Raw genomic sequence first — 18,838 nt, 5'->3', positions numbered from 1 at the left:
AATAGTGAATGGCAGTACAAACAGCATTAGGAGTGCAGTGAGACTCACCCCTTCGACTGCAGAGGGGGTCGGTACAATGTTGAAGGCAGTGTTTGACGAGATGTGTCAAGGAGGCGGCACCGACCTCTAAAGTTATCATGTGTCTATAACAAGCCCGCCTTAACAGGAAACCTCTCAACAAAGTTTGTTCTCTCAAACATTGCCAATCGCCATAGCGCAATCCTCAAACATTGCACAGAGCAAACAACGTGACCACCCACCCACTTACCTTTTCAAAACGTTGCACTCCATTCGTTTGTTTGGTATTGTTTCCTGTTGTAACTTTCTGACCCGCTCCGACTGGAAATCTGTGAAAAAGAGCTTCATAGCTCATCGGATTTCTGCAGGATGAATAAAGATTATGATTCACCAATCCCGCACCCAGCGTGAACACTGGTGAGGGCGACTTGTTTCCATAAAAATACCAAGTCGCATCACCATTGATTACTGCCATAACGTGAATTGTATGAAACCCATAAATAAACAATACCCAGAATACATAATGGAGACCTGTATAATTATGTCAGTAACATACCTTAAATTACCCAAACACCATCTTAAAGCCCTGACGATCACACCCCTTGCAGCCAGGACTGCCAGAGGTTCCAAGAGGCTCAGTGGCACAATTACCCTGTTTTCTCCCCATAAGGACATGTTTGCTCTTCTTGGTTCTTTCGGTAAAGTCACGTAGAAGGGAAATAATAAAGTAATGGAAATAAAACATAACAAAAGGGGCAACATTATTTATTTATTTTATTATTTCCCTTTACGTGACTTTACCGAAAGAACCAAGAAGACGAATCCCTGCAGTCACGAAAGCTTTAAATCGAGACATCCTTGCTGCCACTTCATTTGCACAAACACGTTAACATGCGTGTGTGTGTGACCGTGTGTGTTTGTGACCGTGTGTGAATGGCACTGACGTGTGCAAAAGATCGTATTCCTGAGATAAGAGGATCTCGTGACAGCAGTTACTGCATCTAAGTACAAAGACCAAACATTAAGTGCCACTATCGATTGTGCAAGCGGTGGAACTGCACAGTGGCCCTTGGGACCCAAGCGCCGGGCTACGAACAGGACAGGGTCTCATTTCATTCCCTTCACCCACAGGGCTCATGCCAACTTCGCTGTGCCATTGTATGAGACGGTTAAATGTCTTTGGGCGGAGGCATCAATTAACATTGTCCAAACCACACCTTCCCTTTTGATACATCCAAAAACTGTTGCCCAGTCAATCCTGGCTTTAAAACTATGTTTTATTTTATCTGGTGAGGCCCACTGAGATATATATCTTTTTCAGAAACGGCAGGGCCACAAATAATAGCTCAACAAAGTGGCTGATCATGTGGAAGGCAGAACCGGAGGAACGGAGAAAAATCCAGAGAGAGACACTCAAACTCCAAAATTACATGAGTCAGGGTCTGGACCGAAACCGAACACCATCTGATAGCCCAGGCGAGGTAGTTAAGATCTCGCCACAGCGGTATGAATTTACGCACATATTGCTTCTCAATTTATACACGACATATGACAGAGGACGAATTAAATGGACGGTTTGTTGGTACTGCAGTTGAATTTTCACAAATAAAAATATTCGCTGCGAGCAGGGCTCGAACCTGCGCGGGGAGACCCCATTGGATTTCAAGTCCAACGCCTTAACCACTCGGCCATCGCAGCTACACGGAGATCCCCGTGCGCCGAGGTGCATATAAACACAACGACCCACCATCTCCCTCTGCTCTCTCAGCCCGTTCGCTATCCCAACTGCGAGGCATTCAATCGCGGGCTGAGAAGTGATGCACGAGGAGGAGACGGCGGAGAGAATCGCAGCGTGTGAGGAGAAAGACGCCTACCGGAAGATGCAGTGGTGATTTTTTTTTTAACAACAAACGTTTGCCGGTAGGGGAAGATGTGTTGTAAGTTCCTATTACTGCAGTGATATTTGTGCACATATGACGGTGGGTGTTTGATGAGGCTTCATTTTTTTTAGCATTCATATCCCTTTGTAAGAAGAATCTGCTGCGTGTTTTGTGAGTTGCTCAGCTGATATCTGTCTGCTAATGTCTGTCTATAGTTTTCTGGTTAGATTTTATGTCGCTATTTCATTATACCTGATGATGATTGCTTGTGTTGCAATAGAAACGTCGTATGCTATTATTTAATTTAATTTATTATTTTATCTTTAGACGTGACTTAACCGAAAGAACCAAATAATCAGTTGCTCAGCTCTTTGAGCGAGCAATCGTCTCTGCTCTTCCGGAAGAGGAAGACGCTACCAACAAAACACACTCGTTCCCTTCCAGAAGAAGTTCTCTACCGGAAGAGGAAGACGCTACCAACAAAACACACTCGTCCCTTCCAGAAGAAGATCTCTACCGGAAGAGGAAGACGCTACCAACAAAACGGAGTCGCCCTTCCAGAAGAAGGCCTCTTCCGGAAGAGGAAGACTTGGGGCCACTTGAAGCGAAGGGTAAAGTGGCGGAGAAAGTAGAAAGAAAATACATTAATATTCTTAGGTTTTTTCGGTTAAGTCACGTAAGTAAAACATAAAAATAAAAAATCACGACGTTTCGGAGGCAAAAAAAAATACATTAAATAATGGAGTACGACGTTTCGATTGCAACACAAGCAACCGTCATCAGGTACAACTCAATTTGAGAGAGAGACAAAACACGGACACGGAGACACACACAGACAGACACACAAGCAGAGAGAGACTCACACAGACAGACACACAGAGAGATTCACACAGAGAGAGTCACAACACAGACACACAGAGAGACACAGAGAGAGACACAAGAGAGACACAGAGAGAGATAAGACAGAGAGAGATAACACAAACACACACAGAGAGACACACAACGTAGACACACATAGAGACAACACAGACACAGAGAGACACACAGACAGACACACAAGCAGAGAGAGACACACACAGAGATTCACACAGAGAGAGTCACACAACACAGACACACAGAGAGAGACACAGAGAGAGATAAGACAGAGAGAGATAACACAAACACTCACAGAGAGACACACAACGTAGACACACAGAGAGACAACACAGACACAGAGAGAGACACACAGACAGACACACAAGCAGAGAGAGACACACAGAGACACAGAGAGAGAGACACACACAGAGAGAGATAACACAGAGATACAGAGATAGACACAACATAGACAGAGAGAGATAACACAGAGAGAGAGAGACACAGAGAGACAACACACATCGACACAGAGAGAGACAACACGACACAGAGACGCACAGAAAGAGAGACAACATAGACACACAGAAAGAGATAACACAGAGAGAGACACAGACACACAGAGAGATAACACAGAGACACAGAGAGAGACACACAACATAAACACAGAGAGACAACACAAGACACAGACACACAGAGAGAGACACACACACAGAGACAACACAAGACACAGAGACACAGACACACAGAGAGAGACACACAACATAGACACACAGAGACCCAATGCCTCTGTGTCGAGGCCTAGAATAGAGAGGTGTGGGTCTGCTGGGGCAGCTGCTGGGGCAGATAAATGAGCAAGTCAATGATGAAGATCGAGTGGCCCTGAGAGGCTGGTACATTTTAGAGAGGCCGTCTCAATGTTGTTACTTTGACGAATTCAATCGCGACGCGTTCTGAAGTGTCCTTTGCGGTGAAGATCGTGACCCAAATGAGGGGCATTCAACGAGGGACGAGGCACATTGCCGCATCGTCGGCTGTGCATTATGGTAGCTTTGCACAGCATGTGAGTATTTATAAATATTGACTCTTTGGATAGTCATGAACTGCGGTATGTTAAATCGGTGGGTATGAAGAGGCATTCGTTAAATTGCTGCAGAGATTGCGTTGCGTTTAAATGATGTTTTGCGGATTAATTTTGTAAATAACGTGGAAATAGGTGACTCTCGAAGCTTAAGGCGAATTCTCTGCCGAGGGAATTAATTAAATCGACAGCTTGTTATGCACCCAGAACACTTAACTCTATAAACGTGGGCACGTCTCCTGGATCAACCTCGACCGATCATCTTCCGGAAGTGGCGCGCGAGCTGTCAACAACAACAACAAAGTCGGTGGGGGGTGTGGAGTGGGGGCTGTTGTTTGTTTGTTCGACTTCTACCGGAAACTTCTTCCCCTTCCGGAAGACGTCAGCGCTGCTTGGGGGGCGGGGCGGGTTGAGGTTGGGGGGTTGAGCCCGGGGGGACGGGGGGGGGTTGGGTGGAGGGATGCGGTGGGGGGGCGGGGGGGGACGGGTTGGGTGGGGGGATGCGGGGGGGTTGGGTGGGGGGCCGGGGGGGGGATGCGGGGGGGGACGGGTTGGGTGGGGGGGGCGGGGGGGTTAGGTGGGGGATGCGGGGGGGGGCGGGGGGGGGTTGGGTGGAGGGATGCGGGGGAGGGGGAAGGGTTGGGTGGGGGAAGGGTTGGGTGGGGGGATGCGGGGGGGTTGGGTGGGGGGCCGGGGGGGGGATGCGGGGGGGGACGGGTTGGGTGGGGGGGGCGGGGGGGTTAGGTGGGGGATGCGGGGGGGGGCGGGGGGGGGTTGGGTGGAGGGATGCGGGGGAGGGGGAAGGGTTGGGTGGGGGAAGGGTTGGGTGGGGGGATGCGGGGGGGTTGGGTGGGGGGCCGGGGGGGGGATGCGGGGGGGGACGGGTTGGGTGGGGGGGGCGGGGGGGTTAGGTGGGGGATGCGGGGGGGGGGTTGGGTGGAGGGATGCGGGGGAGGGGGAAGGGTTGGGTGGGGGAAGGGTTGGGTGGGGGGATGCGGGGGGGAACGGGTTGGGTGGGGGGGATTGGGGGGGGCGGAGCTCCGTCATGAGTGCGGTGACGTCACGCCCAGGTGGGGCCACAGGCCACGTGTATTTTGCTCGCATTGATCTTGTTTGTTGATCATTCCGTGGTTGTCCAAGGCTCGCGTCGGATTCCGCGTTCCGTGCCGTGGTGTGGATAGGTCGTGCATTTGCTTCGGTTTACATATTTATTTTTTTGGTGTCGTGAAAACTGCTCCGATTAATTTTCGTCAAAGAGTTTTGGTTCAGATATAATTTCGTGTGTTTGGTAATTTTTCTGCTGTGCCCGAGTTGGGATGGATGAGACATGCGGAGCGGCGACTTTGGTGTGCGGCACAGGTGAGATTGTGAGTGTTTGCTGAGTTTGCAAGTGAGCAGGTTGGTGTGTGAGTGTATAATAGTGTGTGGTTGAGCTGGTACAATGAGTTTGTATGGGGCGTGTGAGTTTGTCTTGGTGTAGGATGTGCGTTAAGCTGTCCCGTTCCTTCCGAGGTGCTCGCTAACAGCACTTGCCCCAAGAGTATGTTAAAGGTCACAGGAGGGGGATAATGTATAACGTTTGCGGCAGTAAGGTATATGCGAGTTAATGTGTACACTGAGAGTGTGTGCGTAAGTGTAAATCTACGTGTGTGTAAGTGTAAATCTACGTGTGTGTAAGGAGTGTATGACGGGTGTGTGAACAGGCGCGTTTCCTAGGTGAGTGCATAATGTATGAGAGCTTTATGTGTTGTGTGTGTGGTTAGTGTGTAGGCAAAGATTGCGTGTTTAATTCTAGATTTGAAGTTTTCGTGACTGCAAGGATTCATACTCTTTGGTTTTTCGGTAAAGTCACGTTGGTAAAACATTTAAAATTAAGGACGCTTGTGTTGCGCCCGAAACGTCGTGAATTAATTTATTTAAATTTTTTACCTCCTTGATTTTCCTGAAAAAAACAGTATTGTGTGTTTATTGATGGTATGGATGAGCTGTATTTTATTATTTATTTTCATTTTTATTATCATTTATTTTTCATTTTTACCTACGTGACTTTACCGAAATAACCTAAGAGTGTATGAATCCTTGCAGTCACGAAAGCTTCAAATCTAGAATGGATGAGCGGTGTATTTAGGGGAGGCCCTATAATGAGTGTGCGAGTTACAAACGGATGTGTGTGTGTGTATGTATATACAAGTAAGGTAATAGAAAGGTCCATATTTATACAGGTGTGTTTGTAATTGTCCTGGCGTAGGAGAGCACAGCTGTATCTTAGTAATATTGTGTCGGTGTGTATATAGGTGTGTTTTAATACATTGGTGTGTGTAACGAGGTGTATCTTGCTATATAATTAATTATTGTATAGCTATATATGTGTATTGATAAATCGTTGTATGCAGGTGTGTCTTGGTAATACAGTATTGTATCGGTGTGTCTTCGTGATATTGTATAGGGATGTATATAGATAGTGTTTGTATGTAGGCGTATCGGTTAAAGTTAATAATTGCGTAAGTTTGTCTACATGTGCTAAGGTATAGGTGTGCGTGTGTTCGCCTGTTGTGCAACAATATACATGTGTATTGGTAAGTATACGTGCTTTATTATATCGTGTTTGAGTGTCGGTGAGAGCAAAGTTTTGATGTAGATGTGACTGTGAATGTAGGTGAGTGCTAGCATAGGCGTTTGTGTATAGGTGTGTGCACATGAGTGTTTGAGTTTATCGGCCTAGATGAGTGTTAATACGTATTTGTATGAATGTAGATGAGTGTAATTCCTGTAAATCTGAGTGTGTAGGTGTGCGTATGAGAGTGTGTGCATGATTGTAGACAGACACGTGGGGAGCGGTGGCGCAGTGGTTAGCATGCTGCACGACGAACTGGGTGACCCGAGTTCGATTCCCACTCACGGTCAACACCAGTGACGATTATCGGAACCAGTCCTGGGCCTCCCCTAAGTTGAATCAAATGAATACCTGGTGTGATGTGTAAACGGGGATACAAAGGTGGCTGGGCGTGGTGCTACTCACCCTCTCCCTGCTGTGCCTAGCCGACCTTCATAGGTGCTCGCTTACATCACTTGCTCCTACAGTCTGTGAAGGCTCTCCGTACGTCTTTGTCGCGTGGCATTCTTTGTGCTTAGGGTTGCACAATAGTAAATAATTGAATCGCCCCCGTTGCCTTGTGTGTGTGGTATAAACAGCTAAACACACTGTGTTTGGGTGATAATACTGCCCCTTGACACATGCACACACACCCACGCCCTCATTTAGTTAGTCACTTGCCAAGCTCGGAAAATTGGTGGAAGTATCTAAATATAGAGTGGTTGGTATTTGGGTAGACTTGTGCCACCAAAGGAATATGGAATGTCCACCACCAGTGGTTCAGCGTCACCAAGACAGACGTGTGGTCACAAACATAACATCAATTGAGCTTGGAGATACTTTATATTAATATCGAACTCTCGCAGAATTCTCAGACTTTGTCAGATTGGTCCTACTTTGGATACTTGTTCAGTTATTTGTTCAACTTTTTGTGTGCCAGAAAAAAAACTGCACAACTTAAATCTGTACTTGTGGGTAATTTGTGTGCTTGCTGTGTAGAACTATCCCAAACTAACCACTTTGGCAGTCGTTGAAGGTGGGAGTCTCACAGCCTCAAGATGAGCTCGACACAAACCCCACCTCCTGTGCACTAGATTACCGGCGTGGGGCTACGACCACCGTCATCACCATGACCTATACATATCATCACCATTACCACCATCATCACCATTACCACCATCATCACTACCACCACCTATCATCACAAGCATCACTGTCACAACTACAATCATCCAAGCTGATAGAAGCCAAATTTCAGCCACCAGGTAGCTGGAATTTGTCTGTCAGCTTTCGCGTTGTACTTCACTGTGGAGGCAAATTACAGTACAGTACTTGGTTCTCAGATGTTGGGGATTGTGTATTTCAAAGTATTTACCATGGGACTTAAGTGAACCTGATCCGGCCCTATGAGTGAAACCAATCAACCCTCTGGATGGCATTTTTGGGGGTCCAATTATGTATATGTTAATCCATTGCTGGATGAGGGCCTCCCCATTAGCTGTGGGTCATGGGAGTTATATCACCATACTTCTTCACACTGGTCAGCGCGAGATGGCGATAGTGAAAGCGGGGAGCATAGAAGTACACATCACATATTTAGCTTCACCGCCTTATGCTGTCGGCAACATCTCCTCGCAGACTATAAGAACCTGTTTAATACACGGTCACCCATCCAATCACTTTCCAGGCTTAAATGCTGCTTCGCTTCCTTGATATGATGAGATCAGGTGCATTCTGCTTGATTTTTGGTGGTCCGATTTATTTTTATCTTTTTATTATTGTCTGTTTGTAAGATGGAGAGTGGCAGTGTAGTGGTTGGTGCACTTCGCTACGAGCTAGTGGGCCTCCCCTAGGTCGCCTCAGCCTTAAATGAGTTACCTCGTGCAGTGTGTAAACATCGGCACTGGGGAGACAAAGGTGGCTGGGCATGGGGCCAGCCACCCCCTCATGTGCTGTGCCAGCCTTCATAGGTTCTCGCGAACAACACTTGCTCAAACAGTCTGTTAAGGGTATACAGAGGAGCTTTGTCTTTGTAAGACTATATTGCTGCAGTAATGAGCCAGTATTGATAAGTGTAGTGTTATTGGAGCCTAAATGCCCTAAGGATGGACAGAGGAATGTGACCTAAGTTTATGGGCCTTGAGTGCAGATCATTTTTGTTGGCCCTGAAATGTTGGTGGAAATTTCACATTCTTATGTAGGACATTGGCTCGGTTGACAAGTTTAATCCTCATACAGCGTTGTTCTTGAGGGCTGTTGACCATACTTCACCACTCTGGTCAGTGCGAGTTTGTCATGGTAGGGGGCTTGAACTAGTTAAGATATCACTTGCCACTGATGAGAGCAGTTGGCGTCGAGAACATGCTGATTAAAAGCCATACTTTTTTGTATTCATATCATTTTAATAATTGGCGTTTGTCTTTAAAGCTGGTAAACCTGAGCTGTATTCCTGGTCATGGCGAACATTGGTGAGCGAAATCTGAAGAGTATCTGACCAGCACGGTGAAGTGTGGCCACAATACCCCATGATCAAAAGGCGTGGGAAGATTGCCATTCAGCAGTGGATGGGTAAAGGGCTAATTTGGTTGTCAGATTCAAGGTTTGGCTATGTGTGGGGGGCGATGGTTCACTGGTTAGCGTGCTGTCCTGCATCCGGCAACCCGAGTTCGGTTCCCGCACACGACCAACACCAGTGACTGTTAACTCAACCAGTTCTGGGCATCCCCCAGGTCGACTCAGCCTCAAATTACTACCTGGTGCGGTGTGCAGACATCGCCACTCGGGAGACAAAGACGACCGGACGTGGTGCTAGCCACCCATCCGCTCCCTTATGTGCCGTGGCCAGCCTTAATAGGTGCTCGCTAACAGCACTTGCCCCAACAGTCTGTTAAAGGCTATATGTAGGATTTTTGTCTTTGTGGAAGTGGTGGTGCAGTGATTAGTCCACTGCACTACAAACGACCTTAGTTTGACCCGCAGACACAGCTAACGTCAGTGGCATGTGATATAAACCAGTCCTGGCACTCCCCTCAGTCGACTCAACCTTAAATGAGTAATGGGTGCGATGTGGAAACATCAGACAATGGGGAGAGAATTGTGGTCAGGCGTGGTGATGACGACACCGCGCTCTCGCGTACCATGCCGACCGTAATGGGTGTTCATTAGCAGCACTTGCTCCAACCATCTATCTCATCTCGTCATACTGTGTGTATGTGTGCCTAAATGTGTGAAAGTCGGTGATCAATCTGAGTCTGTATGAATGTTATGCGAGTACAATCCTGTGTGTGCCTATACGTGTGAGTGTAAGTGTGAATGTGTGCACATAAGTGATCGTCTGATTGACTGTGTAAGTGTAGATCAGGGGTGGGGAACGTCCGGCCTGTGGGCCGTATGAGGCCCGTGAAATCATTTGGTCTGGACCTGCCAAGGCAACCGCAGGCGGGACTCGAAATTCAATAAATCTAGGAGCAAACCTGGAAAAGCAGTTGCGAGTAGCAACATCATCAATACCAGCTAACATCACCACGCCTCACCAAAGAGAAGCAGTTCCAGCCATCGCATTAGTGGCGAGTTAATTAAATGTTTGACCAAATATAAAAGGCGAATTTTTAAGTTGATAATTTTGTATGGCCCGCGAATGTTGTTATAAATATCCAAATAGCTCGTGGCAAAAAAAAAGGTTCCTCACCCCTTGTGGAGATTGTAGGAGTGTATTAGGATTGTGTATCAACCCACATGTGTGTTCTGTACATACATGTGCGTGCTTTTGTGGGCGCATGCGTGGCTGTAGCGTGTGTGCAAGTGCGAGCCTGTGCATGCGTAGATAAGATTGCGTGCAAGTGTGTGCGTGTCAAGCCGGTCCGGTGGTTCAGCCGTAATAATTAGAACTGCTTTTTGTGTTTCGTTTGTTTTCCTTCCCCCGCACCTCCGATTAGCACCATTGGCTAGCACTGTGCGAAATAAGTTATCCATACATACAATAACATAATTGGAAAGTAATTAATTAACGTGTTCTTTATAATAATGATCAGTTAAGTAATAATTGACCTGTTTAGCCAGGAGAGGCACACTGGGTTTTTATTTTAAGATGTTTTCAGCCAATGAATATGTGTTTATACGTGTCGGAGAAACCCCACGCGTGCGAGGGGGCAACACTCAATCCCCGTACAGATGGAAACAGATGGCGACTTGTCCACTTGCTGTACTGCCTTCTCCTGGCGAGCCAGAATAAGGGAGTTTCACAACAATTGTGTGACCCACCAACCCTCACCTCCACAATGCTAGGTTACAGGCGTCCATAGCCACCACCTCTTTGTACCGTAAATGGTCGACCAAGTCGCTTACAATCGGAAAGTTGCAAGTTCAAATCCTGGTTGCTGGTAGACTCAGCCGATGATCCTTCTGGGGACTAAACACACGAGTACCATTTTGTGGAGAAGTCGGCAGTGGCTGTCCTAGGGATAGACTGCCATCCTAACCCAGCAACCCGAATTCCATTCCCGCTCACGACAGACACCAGTGACGATTTTCTGAACCAGTCCTGGGCTTCCCCAAGGTCGACTCAACCTTAAATGAGTACCTGGTGCGGTGTGTAAACATCAGCACTGGGGAGAACAAGGTGGCCGGGCATGGTGCTGGCCACACCACCCGTTCGTGTGCGGTGCCTGCCTTCATAGGTAACGTCACTTGTCTCTAACGTCTGCTAAGGCTGTATGGGGGATGTTGGTGTGAATGTGCGGTGCGTTTGAGTTGATGTCGGTAGTGTGCCTTTGTGCCCTTTCTCTATTTGTGCAATTTATGTGTTTAACATGCGCACTCAATCCCTTTAAACATCTGTGTACATCACAACACCTGCACGTATACACAGTACAGTATATTGACATGCGTAGGATGCATTTTTTGTGTTATCTACTCACACGTGTCGTTGTTTTGTTCCTGGGTACTCAGGTTTCTTTCTACACAGGACATTCATAATCATAGAATTGGCCAAACATCCAAGGCAGCACCTCCTAAAAATGTCTCTGCGGTCTTGACTCATTGAGACGTTGCGAGTGATCTGTGCTGGTGTGTAGTGCGTATTGACTGCACTTCTATCATCCCAGCCACTTAACCTGGCCTGGGTCATAACATAGGTTAACACAGCATAAAAAAAGTCCCTCTTAAGATTTTGTGGTGTGATATGGCGGCGAGTGTGGTGGGTTCGTTAACGTGTGTGTGTGTGGTTCTATAGTGATTGTGTTGAATGGTCAGAATCTTTATTTTTATTCAGACTGATGGAATCCAATGAGCTATGACGCTCTTTTTCGCAGGTGTCCAATCGGGTGGTGTCCATTGCGATTGCCGTGTGCGTGCGCCGTGTTCTTGTGAGAGTGGTAATGTGGTGTGTGGGATTCGGTGTTGCGATAAGTTTGGCTCGATGTGGTGCATGGCCTTGTAGTGATGACTGCAGCGATTCCCCATGAGCATATCGCCCAGAATGCACCCGATCTTGTCAGATCTCAATCGCTAAGCAGAATTGAGCCTGGACAGTGCATGACAAATTATTTGGTGGTGCTGCGTTGGCAGTTGTGTACAAGCACAATGAACAAAGAAACTCATCACAGTCAGAAATAACACGGTCCCAAAAGAAAATGTGCATTTTTATGTTAACATGCATGATAGGTGTTTTATAGGCTGATGGGGCATGTTGTGGTGGGGTATGTACTGGGCAGCAGAAGGTAGCGAAGGAAGATCCATTGTTGTATCGTACATTTAAGCGGTCACATTTACGTTCCCTGCTCTCACCAACCTGCACTGACCAGAACGGTGAAGTATAGTTGGAAACATCCCATGACCCCACGCTGCGTGTGGGGGCCCTTACCTAGCATTCGATTGACACAGAGCTGCACAGTACACATTGCGGATGAGTTTGGTGACTCAGGTGAGCGTGGTGACTCAGGGTGAGCGTGGTGTGACAAAGTGACGTCGTGCAGGTGTTGGGAAGAGCGGGGGGGGGGGGCGTACTTTGGTATTTGCATTTGGCCCATGTGATATCTCTGGGAGGCACGGAGTCCAAAGTCCGTTGTCACGTCATAATGTCACGTGTAAATGTGTGTGTGTGTCTTTGTGCGCTTGTGTATGTTATTGTGCGTGTTGTTCTTTGTGGGGGGCGATAGTGTAGCGCGCTATAAACCCGGCGGAACGGGTTCGATTCCCGCTCATGGCCAAGACCAGTGACGATTATTTGTACCAGTCCCGGGCCTCCCCTAGGTTGACTCAGCCTAAAATGAGTACTTGGTGTGGTGTGTAAACATCGCCACTGGGGAGACAAAGGCGGTCGGGCGTGGTGCTGGCCTCCCACCCCCTTGTGTACCATTCCGGCCTTCATAGGTGCTTGCTAACAGCACTTGCCCCTACAGTCTGTTAAGGCTATATGGGGGATATTTATCTTTGTCTTTGTTTTTCTTTGTTATTCTTTGTGTGTGTTTGTTATGGTAGGGTACGTGTTAGTGGGTGTCAAGTGTATATCAAGTATGTAATTGTGTGTGTATATTAATGTGTTGCGTGTGTGTCGGTGTATGTCATTCTGTGTATGAGTTTCATTGTGTGTACATGTGGGGCCCGTCTTTGCGTCATTGCCTGTGTATCAATGTATTGTCACGTTGGCTTTCTTCATGTCTCATTGAATGTGTTTATTTGTCAGTGTTCAAACGATGTGCTCTGTTCTATGAGGCTTACAACCTGGGTTGCCTGTGTACACACGATATCTGAACCGTCACCAAAAAGGCTGCTGACATAATTTGGAGGAAAATGTTGTAGGGTAATCTTCTTTTTCGAATCTTCTTCCTTACATTGGCTTTTATGCTCATTCCAGTTTCCTCCCACACGCAGAATCAACGTAATAAGCGGCTGCTCTACACGTCTTATGTATATATGTGTCTATAAAACCCCTCGATGCAGGTCTAGAAAACCCTTCGATGGAGGGCACGGGCAACGCCTGCTGTGGGGACCCCCTCCAAAGCGCGGAGTCCGGGGCGGTTCGCCCAGATTTGCCGTACACTCAGGACGGCTCTGTCCTCGATGGCTAAACACATTTAAATGCTATACAATGGATGGGCATGTGCCCTTTGGTAGAGGTGTGCAGGAGTGGAGGAAGCTGGCGGGGGTGGGTTGATGGAGCCTGGCTATCTATTACCGTTGAATCCAGCTTTCCACTGCCGCTTAATTGGTCAAACATCCCACAAGGTCTTCAGATGCTTTCCTGGGTAAATGTCGTTTTAACTGACCGGCTTCCGTTCCTCCCATAAAATCCATCTCTTCTCCCTCGCGCATCGTACAAATTGCTTTATTGAGAATGTTCCACACCCCCCCCCCCCCCAGCTATGACCAGGCCTACCCAGAACCCCTCCTTAACCACTCCCACCTGTCCTCCTAACTGTCATCATGACTACACCACCACTTTTAATAACCCCACTCTTTAATTCAACCACTGTCATCTTACGTACAATTTTATAATTGTTGTCAAGAATTTTGTAATAAGGCACTATATATAAATCTCATTTTAGATCAGGTGTGTCGTTGCGATTTTCTGTGCACTTTTTGAATGCTATTGCTTCTCCCTGTGAACCTGTACTCGACTGCAATGTGCCTCGCTGTGTTGGAGCAGCCAGGGCAGGACCGACGAGTCACAAGGCATCCACCTCAATACAACATAATACAATCTGCTTTCTAATCCAACAGCATCTCAAAAATGCCGCACAGAAATTGGTGGGCGTATTTGTTTTATCGAAGCGGCTCGGTGAGTCACAGGCAGAAGACAATAAAGGAGGGTCTTGAGCCTGGACTTGAACAGGGGCAGGGGGTTGATGGTACGGGTGCTGGGGGAAGGGAGTTCCAGACCTTTCGGGCAGCAGAGGAGAATGAGTGACCTCTCACTAAGCGAAGGTTGGCTGAGGCCTTAAAAAGAAGGCCTTGGTTGCTGGGAGTAGTGTGAAATGAGACGGAGAGGTAGGAGAGCATGCGAAGAGGTGTTGGTGAGAAGATTGGAGCGGTGGGAGATTGCTTGTAGTGGTGTATAGAGTGAGATGATAAGGAAGAGGTAGAAAAGTGTATGTGCTTGCCTATGCTCGGCTAATGCATTCCCATGTGTATCTCATTTGTATCTTAATTTCCCCCCCACCCCCCATCCTCACCATGTGTCTCTAGGGCCTCCTTTGGCTGTACTATGCTCGTCATCAGGTCTCCAGTTCATCTGCTCCGCCAACAATGGAACCAGCAACTGGAGCTCAACTGCTATCCCTACCATGGCCATGACCCCCGGCCACATGAGGCCCCACAACTCCGCGTTCCTGGGCTTGGGCCTGGCACTCGCCTCCACCATCTTCATCGGTGTCAGCTTCATCCTCAAGAAGAAAGGCCTCATGCGATTGGCTCGTGCTGGCTCTACACGCGCCGGTCAGTAAGGCGCTTTGCCATTGGCTGCCACGTGAGAGATTGTCAGACTGTGACGTGGTTGTGAATGTTGGATAGTGCTCTCCATTTTTATCAAGGTTACTGTCCTCTCCTTTTTCCCTTCCTCTCTTACGTTTCTTGTTCTCTTGCCTATTCGTTTTAACTTGTATTCAAATTTTTTTTATATAGTTTTGTATCTTATTCTTCGCCGAATGTTTCGTCTCTTTACAACTTTTTTTTTCCCATTGTTGTATCGGCGTTGTGTCGTAAGGTGACAAATCCATCTGGAACTGTCAGAGCTGTGAAACTCTTTGTATTATTTATTGGCCCCCAGAAGCAGATCTAGCAGAGCTATCTCAGAGATCCTTCCAATTGACACTAGTCCACTCACATGAGTGGGCAGCACTCCACCACCTGACTTGGCACATCGACTAATATTCAATACATCACAGCCAAACTCATATTTTTAGATTCTCAAAGATGAATTGAGCCAAATTGAATGTGATCATTCATTTTTGTAGTCATTGGTGGCTGGGCTGAGACTAATCAACTCATGATACTTCACAGTAATAATAATTATTTAAATATATAAAGTGCATTTAAACACTCGTTCTCAGGGTGCTATGCATGAAAAGGCGGAAATAGTTAACATCAACCAAGGAAAGGTGATGTAACAAAGACGTTTGAAAATAACTAAAGAGAGAAAGCGATTTTAAACAGATCTGTTTTTAGTCGAGATTTGCAGTGTCTTGGAAGTCCTGACCTCGAAGGGCAACGAGTTGCAGAGTTTTGGTGCCGCAATTACAAAAGGCACCGCCACCCCCAAGTGTGAAGCCGTGGGACAGTGAGCAATGCACAATCCGAGGATCTTAATAGTCTTGATGGAATATATGGCTAAAGGAGGTCATGAATGTAGGGAGGAGAAAGTCCATTTAACGCCTTGAATACCAGTAAGAGAATCTTAAAATCAATACCGGTATGGACAGGCAGCCAGTGAAGGGACAGGAGCACAGATGTGATGTGCTCCTTCAAGGGTGTATCAGTTGGCACCCTGGTGGCCGCATTTTGAACTTGCTGCAGCCTGTTTAGGAGATTTCTTGGGGTTCCAAAAGGCAGGGCATCGCAGTCAAAGCGGGAAAAAACAAATGCGTGGATCTGTCTTTCAGTGTCTGCGGTGTTTAGGATGTGACGGAGCCAGGATATGATTCTCAGGTGGAAAAAAGAGGTTCTCACAGTTCGTTTGACATGGGACTTAAGGGTTAAGTTTGATGTACAAGTACACCAAGATTGTTGGCCCTCATGTGTTTGATAGACGTTCACAGCTCTGTTTAATCAGTGGCAGCTGCCCATGTTCAAACACAGGTGCCGGCTCAACACTCTGACCCTTGAGCCATCTGGCCACTTGGGCATATTGCTCTTCTTTTCATTCCTATTCATCTTATGTGTAACTTACGGCATCTTCCTCATCGCAGGGCTTCCTAAACTCCAGTCCTCGCGATGGGCCATTCTTTCCGTGTTTACCAATCTCTCTGTTGGCATGAAAATTAAGTTGTTAAACACGCTGCACACGTGTCATGGTCGGTAAACGTGTTCCATGTGATATACAACGCACAGAATTGATTTAAGATAGAGATCTTGAGTTTTTGTGTGTGTTGCAATTGACGCATTCTGTCTCCTAGGTGACGGAGGTCATGCCTACCTAAAGGAGTGGCTCTGGTGGGCAGGGCTTATAACAAGTGAGGCCACATCTCCATAAGAATGTGCATTTTCCACCCACTAATAGGAATAAAATCTGCAAATAATAATAACACAAATATGAAGTCGCCGGCTAGTGTTGGTGTTTACACGAACAAGCCTGTACATGCGTGCGTGTGTGTGTGTCTCTGTGCCTCTGTACTTTATAATGTCTGTGTGCCTGTATGAATCTCTGGATACATCATGTGTGTGTGTCTGTCTCCATGTACCCATGTTTTGATGCATGTGTTTTGTGTGTCTTGTGTGTATCATTGTAATATCACGCGTGTCCGATGTTGGGCCTCTGTCTGTCCACGTTCATCTCCTGTGGATGTCTTTGTGTTTCTATCTTTAGCATCGTGTGTGTTCTCGCGTATTCTGTGTGCATCGTTTGTGTGTATGTGAGAGTTCTGATGTGTGTGGTCCGTGCTTGTCTCTTGAGTATGGTATATGTGTTTGTGTTTTCTGGTTTATATATGCGTGGTGTGTTCAGGTGTACGTGTGTTTAGCTTTGTGAGCGTCTAGCGGTTCTCTCTTGTATGTCGCATGTGTGCCTGTGTCTCCGTGAACGTCCCATGTGTAGTTTTGTGTGTGTTCCTAAGCGCATCTCCCCGCGTGTCTCTTTGACCCTACATGTGTTTCCGTATCTCCGTGCCTTCGCGTATCCTTGTATTTATCTCTATGGGTGTCCCCGGGTGCCCCTGCATGTTGGGGGAGCGATGGCGCAGTGGTTGATGAGCTGCGCCATGATCCCCGTCTCCCGAATTTGACTCCCAACCAAGGCCGACATCGGTGGCGAAATATCTGAACCACTCCTAGGCCCTCCCCTAAGTCGACTCGGCCTTAAATTAGTACATGGTGTGGGTTAAATATTAGCGTTGGGGACACGAAGGCGGTGGGGCATGTTTTTACCGGGCAGACCACCCACCCCATTGTGCGTCATGCTGGCCTTAGAAGCCACTCGCTAGCCGCACTTTCCCCAGCGGAGTGTAACGGCCGCACGTCCTGTGTCTGGCTGCAGTGGCGGTGGGTGAGGCGGCCAACTTCGCCGCCTACGCGTTTGCACCGGCTTCGCTCGTCACTCCGCTGGGCGCCCTGAGCATCCTCGTCACGTGAGAACCACACCTCGTCACCTCCCGGCACACCTGCCTGCCACCTCATCCAATTCCTAATTTCTATTCGTCTCAACCTTCCACTACCTCATCCACTTGTATGTATGTAGAACTTCTTTCGCACCGTACGTATCCAACAGTGTTAATCGGAGGTGCGAGGCAACACACACACATCCCTCCATTTCTTCCACTTTGTCCGCTTCTCCTCAACCTCCAACGCATTCTCCCATATCTTCACCCACTCCTCCCTACACTGCTTGATCTAGCATCTCTCTCCACCCCCCCCCCCCCTTGCATTCCTCCTCCATGAGGTGGTGTGGTGGTGTCGTGGCAGGTGTGCTGCAGTATGGAGTCTAGTGTTGGTGTGTTGTGCTCTTACATATAATGGTGGCGATTGTGGTGGTGGCATGGAGTGGCGTGCAGGGAGATGATTGTTTGATGTGTGCTGGTGTTAGGTTGTTGTTTGTATAGCGGTCTGGCAGAAATGGTGTGGCTGCAGGGCGGTGCTAGTGTCGTGTGTGCTGGCGTTAGGTTGTATTATGTTGAACTTCTTTCGCAGCTGTTGGTTGTATAGCGGTGTGGCAGTAATGGTGTAATATACAGGGCGTTGCTGGTGTGTTGTGTGCTACTGTTAAGCAGTTGGTTGTATAGCGGTGTAGTTGAAATGATGTAATATACAGGGCGTTGCTGGTGTGTTGTGTGCTACTGTTAAGTAGTTGGTTGTATAGCGGTGTGGTTGAAATGATGTAATATACAGGGCGTTGCTGGTGTGTTGTGTGCTACTGTTAAGTAGTTGGTTGTATAGCAGTGTGGCTGAAATGGTGTAATATACAGGGCGGTGCTGGTGTGTTGTGTGCTACTGTTAAGTGGTTGGTTGTATAGTGGTGTTGCTGAAATGGTGTGTCATGCAGGGTGGTGCTGGTGTGTTGTGTGCTACTGTTAAGTAGTTGGTTGTATAGTGGTGTGGCTGAATTGGTGTGGCTGAATTGGTGTGTCATGCAGGGCGTTGCTGGTGTGTTGTGTGCTACTGTTAAGTAGTTGGTTGTATAGCGGGGTGGTTGAAATGGTGTGGCATGCAGGGCGGTGCTGGCTTGGTGTGTGCTACTGTTAAGTAGTTGGTTGTATAGCGTGTGTGGCAGGA

The 18,838-nt window shown here is 47.6% G+C and overlaps 1 protein-coding gene and 1 non-coding gene across 4 annotated transcripts in view; one reads left to right on the top strand and one right to left on the bottom strand.

Moving 5' to 3' along the window:
• Positions 1-1,634: 1,634 nt before the first annotated feature.
• TRNAS-UGA (transfer RNA serine (anticodon UGA)) lies at positions 1,635-1,716 on the bottom strand. The gene has a single exon. It is a non-coding gene; the product is annotated as a tRNA-Ser (tRNA).
• A 765-nt stretch (positions 1,717-2,481) lies between these two features.
• LOC133347647 (magnesium transporter NIPA2-like) overlaps positions 2,482-18,838 on the top strand; it is a 23,978-nt gene continuing 7,621 nt past the window's right edge. Inside the window, exons 1-5 of one of the 3 annotated variants that reach the window (XM_061560105.1) lie at positions 2,482-2,546; positions 2,635-2,681; positions 14,606-14,854; positions 16,531-16,587; positions 17,607-17,697. In XM_061560105.1, coding sequence (XP_061416089.1) covers positions 14,704-14,854; positions 16,531-16,587; positions 17,607-17,697 — 299 coding nt within the window. In that variant the 5' untranslated portion in view covers positions 2,482-2,546; positions 2,635-2,681; positions 14,606-14,703. Of the gene's footprint in view, positions 2,682-4,922; positions 5,188-14,605; positions 14,855-16,530; positions 16,588-17,606; positions 17,698-18,838 lie in introns of those variants that run through there. The other 2 variants (XM_061560104.1, XM_061560103.1) reach the window with 2 other exon arrangements.

The sequence above is a fragment of the Lethenteron reissneri genome, chromosome 26 (genome assembly GCF_015708825.2).
Source record: "Lethenteron reissneri isolate LAM-NWPU_2019-01 chromosome 26, ASM1570882v1, whole genome shotgun sequence".
NCBI lineage: Eukaryota > Metazoa > Chordata > Hyperoartia > Petromyzontiformes > Petromyzontidae > Lethenteron > Lethenteron reissneri.
Note: the sequence above shows the minus strand (reverse complement) of the source record. Positions and strands in the feature narration are given on the sequence as shown.